The sequence below is a fragment of the Excalfactoria chinensis genome, chromosome 2, assembly GCF_039878825.1.
Source record: "Excalfactoria chinensis isolate bCotChi1 chromosome 2, bCotChi1.hap2, whole genome shotgun sequence".
Taxonomy (NCBI): Eukaryota; Metazoa; Chordata; class Aves; order Galliformes; family Phasianidae; genus Excalfactoria; species Excalfactoria chinensis.
In genome coordinates, this window is record NC_092826.1 from 40,241,844 (window position 1) to 40,255,218 (window position 13,375).

Here is a 13,375-nt window from a genome sequence, read left to right on the forward strand (position 1 = left end):
TGAAATAGATTGATTGAGTCAATTCTTCTACAACTGAGTTGTTTCTTTGCATGCATCTGCTTTCCTTTTTTGGGTATAGCACCTACCACAGCCAGGACACCCAGCAACATCAGAGAAATACAGACAGAAGTATATCTGGAAAGGCTTTTTTCCCTATAGTTATTCTCTAGGATGTGTTTCAAGCTCACTTTCTGAGTGGGAGATAGGGGAAGTTCTAGCATGGGATCTGTGCTTTGAGAAGGTTTGGAGAGCATAAAAGAAGTGATATACTTTGTCTTCAGCACACCACAAATATTCCCTGCAGATTGTCTGTAAGCTGGCTCTTTGTTTCCTAGGGATCTTGCTTCTACAGGTGGATTTATTGTATTCATTCTCAGAGGCCTATAGCAAGCAATGTACTAAGGGACCATCTCTTCCATGAATCCAGATTCATTGATAAAAATGATGGAAAAAAGAAAAGCGAAAAATTGGGCCAGACAACATGAACTAACTATGGGATGGACAGATGTTGGGTTTGGAATAAGTTCTTTTTGTGTTTCCTCTAGTTGGTAAACAGATGAAATGAAAGAGTGATCATCTGACAGCAAGTTTCGTTCTGCTGGTGTCAAAGACAACGATGGAGTGAGTGGTCAAAGAGCTGGGAATCTCACAGGTTGGGAGGTAAAGACCAAAATGGCGTTTTCCTTTCCAATGGGGACTGGGAATACCATGGCAGTACTTGATCTTTTGGAAAGAGTAAATGTAAATTTTCCCTTTGCTTTTCTTTTTTATTTCCTCCCTTTCCCCTTGAGAAGCACTAAAGCATTAAAATGGCTTTTGAAGCTCTCCCATCTATGGCCACGCTCATCTCTAACTCCCTGATCTCTGGCATGAGCAAGAGTGGTAAAGTTTTGCTTCTGAAGTTTAGCACATAAAATGATGAGTAAAATTCCCCCACTGAATCATCATTTCTCTACCATGTAGTATCTGTATAACAAGTTGGCCAGAATTTCAACACTGCATATGGCTTTTTCACACATGAACACATTTTTAATTGCATATTTGTTTGAAAGGGGATATCAATTTCAGAAAACAAAGTACACCTCTGGTCTGAAAAATGGCTGTGTGAAATACAAAGAGCTCCAATTTTATTTTTGTCCATAAAAAACATTATGCAAACTTCAATACGAAAAGTATGAAAATATACAGAGCTTAACACCTCAAAATTCAGTATGTGTTCAATAGGGTGTGGACTTTGCTAAGGTAGCGTTGTTCTCTACAAGCTAGTGGCAATAAATACAAATTTTCATGAGATCCTTCAAATTTCAGCCATACTGCTGTCATTATTGAGTTTTTCCACTAGGCAGTTTTCAGTTGTCAAGCCTTGAAGCATTATCCAGTGAGCTCCTATTCTCTCAGATGGTCTCTCCTTTGGGGAGAGGGAAATTAAACTAATAAGAGAAAACATCCTGGTTCAGGTGAATCACTTGGTCTTTGGCACCTGGGAAACTTGTGTCAGATCAGAGTCTAAGAGATAAGGATTGCTTTTGTTAAAACCACTCATCGCATTTCTCGTATATTAGAGGGTGGTATATTAGTAAGTGGTTGCAGACAGCAAGTGGAAAAATCTTGCTGCTTAGAAGTCTTTCCTGAAACAACACATGGTTGCAGCTTGTGCTCCTTGTCTCTCTGCTTCTCTTTCCATATACCAGCTCAGGCAGGGGCTGCATCAAAGGGGTCTATGGACAGAGAGGTCATGGTGATGCCTGGCTCCACCATGCCTAAAAACCCACTGTCGGATGACTTTGATTTTGGCTTTTGCCCTACATGCTATGAATATGGGATTCAGTCAACACACCGGCACGGAGACCTAAATATACCTGCTTCTTATAACAAATATCCTTTGAGGTCTCAATATAGATTCTGGCATATTTGCAGAGATGGTGCACCAAGGAGTGGTGCAGGGCTCAGAAGTTGTTTAATTCCTGAGTGCTGATGTCTTTCACATGCAGTGCCTCCCCTGCAGCTGGTTGGGAATCAAAGCCACAGCCATTTCCCTGTTGCTGCAAACTTCTGCAGATTTTAGTCTCTTGCTGCAGGGTTCCAGTTTGATGCAGAGGGTTGGGAGAGTCCTGAAGTGGCTGGGAAGTATGAAGAAGGAGTTTTGTAGCCAGCCCTTGTCTAAATGTAACACTAAATAGGGCCTGTGAGGAGGTGTCCTCCAGAACTGTGCTCCTGAGATGAGAGATGGTGCAGGACATAATGATAACACCTCCAGCTCCCCATTCTGGGCATCTTCCACAAATATTACCACAAAATCTTCTGTTTCCTTAGATTTGTGGCAGCGTCCTTCTCCCTGCGGGTGGCAGGGACTTCTCTCGATCAGAGGTCTTCTGGAATGGCCCAGGGAGCAGCAGCAGCACCACGGAGCCTTTACTGCAGTTCCTCTATAACCAGTGTTACATGGGGAGTGCTGGCCACACATGTGTGGGTTGTGCCTCAGGCTGTAGTACAAGAATACAATGCAATCACTGAGGGGTTTGAGGGTGACGTGGTAGGAGGAAGTTAAAGTATCTGAGCTTTGGTAGCAGTCACACTCATACAGCAATCCAGGGCTACTCGGTGTATCCATACCTCTATTTTTGATGCTGTTTATCACCAGAAAACCTTTTGTGCTTTTGTTGGAATTCTCTGTTCCAGGTTGTTCTCTTCCCTGAGTAACTGCGAGCAGAAGCACGGTTCCTTGGTGCACTGGCTTCTAACAGCTGTTTTGGTTAACACAGATATGTCGGAGCACACACACAGAAGCAGGCAAACCAACAAGCAAAACAGTAGCAGCAGCTGGGACAGCCCTCCAATCCAAATCAAAACACAACAAAAAACAATTTTTATTTCCATTAATTGAGATCTGCACCCCACTTTAATGTTTAATTCCCCAGTTATTGAGAGAATACCCCACAGCAGAGGGTTGGAACTAGTGATCCTCAAGGTCTCTTCCAACCTAAGCCATTCCACTGTTCTATTTAATTAATTGCATCCATTGTTTTTCCTTTAAAAAAATACAGAATAATGATCTTTCTTTCATTGCTATTATTCAGACTGGGGTTATATTGAATAAACAGTACTTAGTATTCTAACAGGAATGAGGAGATCAGCGTAAGAAGTGTGCAGTAGATAAACAGAGACAAGTCACGTGGGGGTAGTCACAACTTACTCTCTTCTGTTGCTGAAAGTTGAATTTAACAGCATTTGCTCAGTGTATCAACGATAGTTTTATTCAGGACATTTAAATGGCACAAGCATGTTACTGTGTCAAGAGATGCCTGTAAGGCTTGATTCTGAATGTTTTCTTTTTAACAACCATTTGATGACCCTACATGTAGAGCACAAAATGAACGTAGTGTTTTCATGTAAAGAGCATGGGTAGCTTGTGTTAGAACCACAGCAGCACAGATTTGGGAAGTACTTTGTGCAGATTTCATCCGTGAAGAAACATCATTTGGGTGAAGGTGCTGAAAACCACAAAGCAGTGAAGGGAGAAGTGACTCTCGTTCCTCCTGCTTTGGTCTGCAGCTGATGGTCTCCCTGTGGGAGGACCCTGCGCTGCTCACACTGTCATCCATTCCAAAGCAGAAGTGCAATTTGGGTGATGTTTTATACCGGGGAGGGATTAGAGATAAGTTCCGTCAAATATTTTGGATGGAGTAATTCTCTTTGCTTTTCCTTCCTCCGCAGTTTCCGCCCACTATAGGAGAAACGTGCCAGCTGGGTGACCATGTGTATCGTGCATGAACAGCCACTGTGCAACCCAAATGGGAACTCTTAGACCAAATTCCCGTTATCACATCTTCTTCCACAGCAATAAAGCCAAGAACACTAAGAGAGAGAGGCTGCCGGCATTTTCAGTACCTTCCTATTGGTCCTGGCTTGGTTTTGCCATCATGCCAGGTGATACTGCAAGAGCTGATTTACATCAGTGTTGTTCTAGCTGAGTAAGGTACATCATCTGCAGAAAGAAGAAAAAATCCTGTGCAATAAAAAAAGTTCTCAATTCTGTGAGCACACCTTCCCCTTCAGGATGAAAGCAAGCGAAGCTGAACGTGGGGCATCATTATAACATTGAAGAATGTTTGAGTCCCACGTAGAAAACTCGACACATTTGAAATACTTTTTTCCTTTCTTTTTCTTTTTTTTGTTTTTCAGCGTGTGTCACAGATCTGCTCGGTTTTCCTCCTTTTTCCCCTTATTACTAAGGAAATGAGGACATCTGCATGAAAACAGGGGCTCAGATTCTTGCAACGATGCCTATTGCTGCCCGTGTTTTCATCCTCTGAAGGGATCAGAGCCTTCTGTGGTGGGAACCATAATTGCTTCCAACCCAACGAGCTGTGAGGAATAGGAAGCAGGGACTTTTAAACAAAGGCCCCGTTTTCATGCTAATATTCATACTAATAAAGCAGAGGGTAAAAGAAATACGTGAAGTTATGTTTTGCAGAACCACAGTTTAAAGCAAAGCGGCTTTGTAGAACAAAGTCAAGTCCGAATTTTTTAAGCAGCAATAAAGGGAAAGGGAGTTTGTATGTTTCCCATTACAGACCCCAAATGTCTCTAAATGAGGCTGTTAAAATGTAAATACGGAATCTATCTCAAGATTGTTGTCATCAGCATCATCAGCACATCAGCTCTATATGAAAAGATGCCAGCCAGAATTACGACATCATTCTTTTGGTATCTTAAAAGAATACAGGGGCATACATTCTTTCACCCAAAGGTTCAGCAATCTAGTGTGCTCCTCTAGAACCACAGAAACACAAAGGTTGGAAAAGACCACTAATATCACCTATTCCATCTGTCAGCCCATTCCCACCATGCCCACTGACCACATCCCTCAGTGCCAAATCAGCACGTTTCTTGAATACCTCCTGACACAGTGACTCCCCCACCTCTCTGGGCAGCCTGTGCCACTCTTCCTGAGAAGAAGCTTTTCTAATATCCAACCTGAACCTTCTCTGGATCAACTTAGGGCCTTACCTTACATTACCTTCTAACCTACCTCCAAGCCATTGCTTTGGTTCACCTCCTCTTAAGTTTTCCAAACTCAGAAATCACAGAATGGTTTGGAAGAGATCTTAAAGCCCACTTGATCTTGGCCCCCTGCCATTTGCAGGGCTGTCTCCCACCAGCTCAGCTGCCCGGGGCCCCATCCAACCTGGCCTTGACAGCCTCCAGGGATGGGGCATCACATCTTCTCCAGGCAGCTGTGCCAGCAGCTCACTGCCATCATGGTAAAGAATCGCTGCCTAACATCTAAGCTGAATTTACTATCCTTTCATTTAAAGCCATTACCCCTTGTCCTGTTGCTAACTGCACATGTAAAATGTCGGCCTCCCTCCTGTTTATGAGCTTCCATTAAGGAGTGGTAGGCCACAGTGTGGTCTCCCTGGAGCCTTTTCTTCTTGCAGCTGAGCAAGCCCAGCTCCCTCAGCCTTTCCTCATGGGAGATGTGCCCCAGCCTCTGAAATAACCCAATAACCAAACAAAACCTACTGAAAAATAGAAATAGAGGCGGACATCAGAATTGGGAGCCATGCAGAATCAGTAGGAAATGTCTACGTACAGCAACAATGCTTTAATACTTTGGGCTCGGCTTCACCGTAGCCGACAGCTCAGACAGCAGGAGGCACCCCCTCGCTTGCAGTTTTCACACATCAATACCACCACGTGTCCGCCCCTCTCCTTTCCCATCTTCTCAGCAGCCGATGCCTCGCATCCGTATCATAAACACGCACAGCCTGCCATGGGGGAGCACTTCCTTTGTTACCGCTACGGAGCCACCCCATTCCGGGCCGGCGGAGCTCAGCATCCCGGCTCGCGGCGGCCACCGGGGCCCGGGATGCGCAGCGCCGCCGGCCCGGAGCGCCGCGCCCGGGGTTGGGCTTCGCCGCTCCACCCGCTCAGCTCCCGGTAGCGGCCGCGCTCCGCCGCCATCCCGGCACGGGACAGCGCCTCCCGTCCCCGCTCCGCCGTCGCCGTCGCCACAGAAACTTTTGTCCCGGCGTCCAATCAGCGAGCGGGGGGGGTAGGGGGGGAGCGGAGCCCGGTGAGGAGCGGAGCCGCGGAGCGGAGCGGAGCCCGGCGCTGGATGGAGGAGGCGGAGAAATGCGGGAGGAAGAGGAGGGGGGGGGGGGGGGTCCTGCTTGGAGCGGCGTGAGCTGAAGCGGTGGCAAAAGGAGTAGGAAAAAATCACTGCTTTTCATTATTATTATTATTATCATCATTTTCATCATTTCTTCTTCATCCCTTACAAAAAGAAAAAAGGAAAAAAAAGGGGGGAGGGGGGCTCTGCTCAGCATCCGCACGCAAACTTACTTGCACGACTGGCAGCCGGCTCAGCCCGAAGGGTCCCCCAAAGGCTCCCCCGCACCCGAGGAGTCCTGCGTGCGAGCATCACCCCGGCACAGCGCCCGAGAGCCGCCTCCTTCCCTCGCAGCCCTCCTGGGACCGAGCTTGCTCTCCTCCAGTCCAGCGGCCGAGCCCATCTCCCATCTCCTACATCTTTTCGCTTCCCCCCCCCCCCCTCCTCCTCCATCTGCTGGGAGTGAATCAATGGATGAAAAACCTTAAAAGGGCATCACCAAATTCAGCGGGACGGAATCCGAAGAAGTGAAATGCTTACGGAGCATTACAATATTTTTTAAAAAATATAATTATGATTTTTTTTTTCTATAACAAAAATTTGTACTAAACCCTTGGATCGGATGTATTAAGCTTAGAAAATAGCAGGTAAGAACTTTCTTTCCTTCCAGCACCTCCATGCCCGGAGCGGGGACAGCAGCGCGCCCAGCCCTGGAATAAAGGGGAACGAGGAGAGCGGTTTGCCCTTCAGTGCTCCCTCCCTCCTGCGCTGCTCGGGAGGCACAGCCCGGACGGACACAGCCCGCCACAGCCTGCAGGAAGGAGCAGGAGGGAGGGCTTGCTTTGCTTTTTTTTTTCTCCTTCTTTCCATTTTTCCCCTTCACCTGCGCTATCCAGGATGAACGCGGGCGCAGCGCGGGGCCGAGCGGAGATTTGCTAAGGATGGGATTTTAATTCTTTCTCTCCGGCCGAAGCTCCCTCTCCGCCGCCGCCGCCGCAGCCGCCGGGATATCCTGCCTCGCTCCGCCGCTGCGCAGCGCGGAGCCCTCCACCCGCCCCGCTTCCCACCGCGCAGAGCCCCCCCCGCCCAGCCCCCGGCCGGCCCCCGCCCCCCCGCCCGGAGCGGCACCACCACAACAAAAAAAACCCCGCCGGGGGCCGCCTGCCTGCGCCGGGGCTGTGCCGGCGCCCCATGAGCGCCGGGCGAACAGGTGCCGAGTGACCCGGGCGGCCCCGGCCCGGCTCGGCCCGGCCCGGCTCGGCTCGGGGGTGCCGCGTGCGCGCGGTGCCGGGGGACGATGGAGAGCGGCGACCGGGACATGTACCGGCAGTTCCAGGACTGGTGCCTCCGGACTTACGGGGACTCGGGCAAAACCAAGACGGTGACCCGTAAAAAATACGAGCGGATCGTCCAGCTGCTGAACGGCTCCGAGTCGAGCTCCACGGATAACGCCAAATTCAAATTCTGGGTCAAATCTAAAGGCTTCCAGCTCGGCGACTCGGACGAGGTCAGTGGTGGTGCTGGAGGAGGGAAGCAAGTGCTGTACGTGCCAGTCAAAACCACGGTTAGTAGAGAATCGTCTTCTTGTTCTATGTCGGCCGCCGCAGCCCGCTCCGGGAGCGGGGGGGAGCCGCAGCCACAGTTGGCTCCTTCCTCCCTCTCCCCCGAGTCATCATCACCATGTCGCGCCCGCCTGTCACATCCCCACCGCCGCGCTCTTTGTGGGCCCGAGCGAGCGATCACGCGCGGAACACACCCGCCGGTCCCCGCCGCCGCTCTCGTCGCCGCCGTCGCCCCCCGTCCCCCCCGGCCGCTGCGGAGCGGAGCGGCGGCTGTTCGGGGAGGGCCATTGTCCCGCCGCCCGCCCGGCCATTGTGCCCGGCCTCGGGCACCATCGATGCGCGGGGCAGGCGCCGTGCACGGCTCGGCCGGGGCTTTCCCCGGGCTGTCTGTAGCGGCGAGGCGGGGGAGGGAGAAGGAAGGAAAGGAGGGGGGGGGGGGGTCGTCTTTTTTTTTTTTTTTTTTTAATTTATTGTTAGACCGCAGCCCTCGGAACGGCGAGCAGCGGGAGCGTGAGCCTGGCTGGCTCCGGTGCTAGGAGAGGCGGCGGGGAGAGGATGCTCAACAAAGGGAGATGGGGTTCCGCATGACCAAATGGTGTCTCTCGGTGCTCTGGTCGGGATTGAGCGAGGCTCGCAGCCACACAGCCTGCGCTCGGCCGCTGCCAGCCCCCGGCGGGATGCGGGGCCGCAGAGCGGGGCTCGGGGCTGACAGCGGGAGAGCTATTATGTTGGCTGGTGGCGGCAGCTACAGATTTTCCTATGTAAGAAGATGGGAACGGTTGGCTACAAGTAGGTTTTGCCTATTGAACTCTCTTAATGTCTCATTATTCTGACTTCTTACGCTCCGGGTCACGCAAGCTAAGCTTCTTTTGTCTATGTGCGGGGCGGAGGGCGGAGGGGAGGGAGGGGGGGGGCGGCCGCGAAAGGAAACCCGGCAATTAAAAATAGCCGTGGCCGGGCACCCGGCGTGGTCGAGCACCGTTCGTTCCCCGGTTCGGTGGGAGCCCGGAGGCGGTGGGCGGCGCGGCCAACGGGGCTCCGTGGAAGCGTTTTGGGTCTGGCCGTGACGTAGCTGCCGGGGAGGGAAGGAGCCCGGGCATCCCTTGGCAGCATCGCCCGCTGGCTGCGGGGAGGCCGAGGTGGGAGATTCGTGGTCGGGAGTTGACAAATATGAAGACTGAAAGAGAAGGGGAAGCACCGAAGGGAATCTGATCCCTCCCGGTGGCTTCTGTGCGCTGCCGCGTTCTAGGTGCGCTTATGGAGCCGGGTGCTGGGCCATCCCTTTGGCCTGCCGGGGGATTGGCTGCTGACCTCACCCCTCAGCAGATGACCCAGACAAAATTTAATTTGCAGTGAAATTTGTCAACAAACAGAATGAAAAGTTGTCCACAACCAAATCTCAATTTAGGTTGTTATTTTTTAGTATCTCTTCCGCTTAACAGTAATGATCATTTTGGAGAGTCAGCAAGCAAGATCTTTTATTCCTAAGACCATTCTTTACCACAGAGTGTTCAAAGCTGCAGGCAGTTGTATTTTTGTGAGTAAAACTGTGCTGACCACCCTACTGAACAAAAGGGCTATCCCACATTCTACAACACAGAATGTAATAATGAAGGGCTTACCTGGGTTTCTGACACACAAGATTCAATGATGATCAGCTTGCATATTTCCACACACTTTGCCTGTTCACGGGAGCTTGGAGGTCCCATCTCGCATCCTTCCTTCTATTCTATTTGCAGGTCAAATTCTCCTTTTTATTCCTTCTTTTTTCCTCTTCCTTCAGCTATCTTAGTGAGAGGCTGAGCACCTTGCTGGGCTCACCTTTGTTCATTTGGAGGATCACATCATCAACAGCGAATATTAGTGCATATCCCTGTAAATGCAATTATGTGTACTGATATTTGTATGGAAATAACTACCTCAGAATCACAGAATCTTTTGAGTTGGAAGGTACCCTTAAAGGTCATGTAGTCCAACTACCTTGCAATGAACAGGGACATCTACAGCTTGATCACGTTGCTGAGAGCCCGGGTCAGCCTGACCTTGGATGTCCTCAGGGATGGGGTATCCACAACCTCTCTGGGAAACCTATTCCAGTGCCTCATTGTCTTTATTGTAAAAAAACTTCTTCATTATATCTAATCTAAATCTCTCCTCTTTTAGTTTGAAACGCCTTGTCCTGTCACAGCAGAACCTGCTAAAGAGTCCATTCCCTTCCTTCTTACAGCCCCCCTTTAGATACTGAAAATCCACTCTCAGGTCTCCACGGCACCTTCTCTTCTTTAGGCTGAACAGCCCCAGCTCTTGGCCTGTTCATGACGGGGAGGTTTTCCATCCTTTGGATTATTAATTGGCCCTCCTCTGAATGAGCACCAACAGGTCTTCTTGTACTGAGGACTCAACATCTGTACTGAGGACTCCACATCTGGACACAGTGCTCCAGGTGAGGCCTCACCAGCACAGAGCAGAGGGGCAGGATCACCTCCCTCACCCTGCTGGCCACACTTCTTTTTACAGATGTTGATCAGATGCAGACTCTCAGTCTTCTCTTCTCAAGGCTGAACAGACCCAGGTCAGTCAGCCTTTCCTTTTTGATGCAGCCCAGGACACGGTTGGTTTTCTGGGCTGTGAGGGCACACAGTTGGCTCACATCCAGCTTCCCACCTACCAGTACCCCAAGTCCTTTTTGGCAGGGCTGTGTTAACATCCCCCAGCTTGTACTGATACTAGGGGTTGCTACAACCCAGATGCATGACCTTGCACTTGGATTTGTTGAGCCTCATGGTATTCACTTGGGCCCACTGCTCAAACCTGTCTAGGTCTCTCTGGATGGCATCCCATCCCATAGGCATGTTGACCACACCACATGGTTGGCATCATCTGCAAACTTGCTCAGGGTGCACACAATCCTGATATATCAATATAATTGATGAAGACATTAAAGAGTATGGGACCCAGTACTGACCCCTGATGGACACCATTTGTCCCTGATCTCCATTTGGACATTGAGCCACTGACTGCCACTCTCTGGATACAATCTCGCAACAAGTTCCTCATCCATCAAACATCATATCCATATATTTCCAATCTGGGGAGAAAGATGTTAAGGAGGATTGTGTCAAACGCCTTACTGAAGTCCAGATAGATGACATCAGTGGCTTTTCTCCATCAATGTAGTTACGCCAACATAAAAAGCAACGAGGTTGATCATGTACTACCTACTCTTGCTGAAGCCGTGCTGGTTATCCCATATCACCTCTTTCTCTTCTATATGCCTTAGCAGAGCTCCAAGGAGGATCTGCTCCATGATCTTCCATGACACTGAGGTGAGGCTGACAGGTCAGTAGTTTCCAGGGTCATCCTTTCTACCCTTCTAAAAAATGAATGTGACATGGCCTTTTTTCCACGCATCAGGGACTCCATCTGGCTACCATGACTTTTCAAATATAGTTAAAATAGTTAAGTAACCAAGCAGGCATCATAATAAAAGCAAGCAAGGAAAGTTAGCATGACATATCTGTAAGGAATTTCAGAATATTTGTACATTCATTAAACAAGGACATACAGACCATTATAAAAAAGGACTTGCATTTAGGTAAAAAAATCCTTCTTCTGGTATCCAGGGCAAATCCATTGTCCAACATAAGAGACCACACTCAGCACTCTTACAAAACAGACAGCTCTGAGAAATAAATGCCCACCTAAAATCATGGAACCAGCATTAGTGTCCACCCACACAAGGCAGAGGAGGTGTTTATGCAGACCTGTGGTGTAGCAGCTCTTTGTGTGAGGTAGAGGTACAAGCAGTTCACCAGTGTGTGCCCGGTGCTGAGTGTACCCAGAGCAGGGCTGCAGCAGCTCCTGTCCCATCTTCCATTGGTGTGCACAGGGCAGGATTTCACCCAGCCAGAAATGACATGTATAGGAGGAAATATGGAATTTTCATTGGACAGTAATTGTTGGTAAGCCTTTAAAAGCCTGTTCTCTCTTTCCTTTGACTCTTACGAATTATTTAAGAGTTTATTAATTTACAATAATTTAGAGACTTCCCTACCGTTATTTTTTTCATACCTATTTTATTGTGTATGGTTGAGTTTGTCCAGAGAGAGCCGCAAACAGAAAGAGATCCCCAAACTGTGACTCTCTCCCTCGTCCTCTCCCTCTTCTGTGCATCACTTGATCTCACCATAGGTAAAAGTAATTTCAATTTAATATTAATCACTACTGGCAGCACGAACACTCCCCCTGCCATAACAGGATGGATAAAATTACAAGTTGGACTCTAAACTCACAATCTGGTCAAAAACAAGCAAATAATATTCAAATACTTTGCTAGGAATTATTCTCTCCTTGAAGCTTTAAGATTTGCTGCTCAGCTTTGCTGTCAGCCAGAGAGATTTGCTCCTGATGGTGCTGTAATCCACTGCTGCTGGTAATTAGACATCATTACTGCTGCGTTAAAGGGAAAGAGAGAAGGAGAGAGGACAGGCTGGGGCTAATTAACTACTTGATTCTAATGAAAGAAAGAGAGCCTGATAGCAACTGGGAGGTTGCACCGGAACAGGCTGGATGTACAACACAGGCTTAATTGAAGCAAGGGTATCTTGTAGCCTCACAGTAGCTGGGGCTTGGTGTACTTTCATATTCTGCAGACACGAGCCGGCTAGGATTTATTCTGCTGTTTCCTCCTCTGGTTGGGAAGGAGCTCCAAATCACAGGCCTGCCTTAAATACCAAGTTTAAGCACGCCAGCAAAGAGAATGGATGGCTGATTATGTGTTGGCTTCATCTATTTTCACATTTGGACTCCTCAAAAGCAGCAGGAACAAATCAATTTCTGAATGTTCACATCCCTCTGTGGCCTAGGAGATGCACTGTTGGTCACCAAGCAACAACAGCCCCTGCAAAACAGCCATTTTAGGTCCAGAGTGGGACAGCACACAGAGCAGCATTTGTATCTGCAACTTGGTGAACAGCCTGCTTTGCTACTTCTCTGATTGCTGCTATTATCATTCTGTATTTTTGTTTTTCATTAGGCCCAGGTTGTGTTTTATGAGAACAGTGAGATGACACCTGGCCCAGGCACACTGCATGCACGTGCTAAGCCAACAAATATGCCAAATGCCTGACAGCTATTGCTATCAGATTTTAATGGGTGGTGCTCCCAACCATAAGGATATGTGGAACTAATACTACTAGTATAGCATCTTACCAAACCTGTATATGTGATTTTTGTGTGTGTGTTTTTTGCTTAGTTCTCTAACTAGAATTATACATTGATCTGCAACTGGGAAAAAAAAATAATTGTAGCTTCGCTTTCTCTTGTTTTGCATCTTCCATAGACAAAAATATGACTCCTAAGGTCAAGATTGATGTGCAGATAAGTTACAAAATAATGGCCCAAGCAGGTTCTAAGCAGAACTCCTCCTCAAAATACAACGGCCTAAAATGACTGAGATATGATTCTGACACAGAACGTACAGCGTATTAGCAAACTAGTAGAACATAACCCCAAATGCCAGGTTCAGATTGTTTTTATGTCATTTTTACTTTGGAATGACTCCTCAGATTTTAACAAAATCCCAAGCTTAGTGTACAAATTTTTCCCATGTCTTCTTTTATATTTTCCAGTAATATAGAATGACTTTTCATTCAGAAATGACATTTTGTCCAGCAGGACCTGGCACCTCTTGGACTGC

At 48.4% G+C, this 13,375-nt stretch overlaps 1 protein-coding gene across 4 annotated transcripts in view; it reads left to right on the forward strand.

Annotated features, from left to right (window-relative positions):
- The first annotated feature begins 7,285 nt into the window (after positions 1-7,285).
- NOL4 (nucleolar protein 4) overlaps positions 7,286-13,375 on the forward strand; it is a 192,290-nt gene continuing 186,200 nt past the window's right edge. For 2 of the 4 annotated variants that reach the window (XM_072327611.1, XM_072327613.1), the window contains exon 1: positions 7,286-7,679. In XM_072327611.1, coding sequence (XP_072183712.1) covers positions 7,413-7,679 — 267 coding nt within the window. In that variant the 5' untranslated portion in view covers positions 7,286-7,412. Of the gene's footprint in view, positions 7,680-8,167; positions 8,467-13,375 lie in introns of those variants that run through there. The other 2 variants (XM_072327612.1, XM_072327614.1) reach the window with 2 other exon arrangements.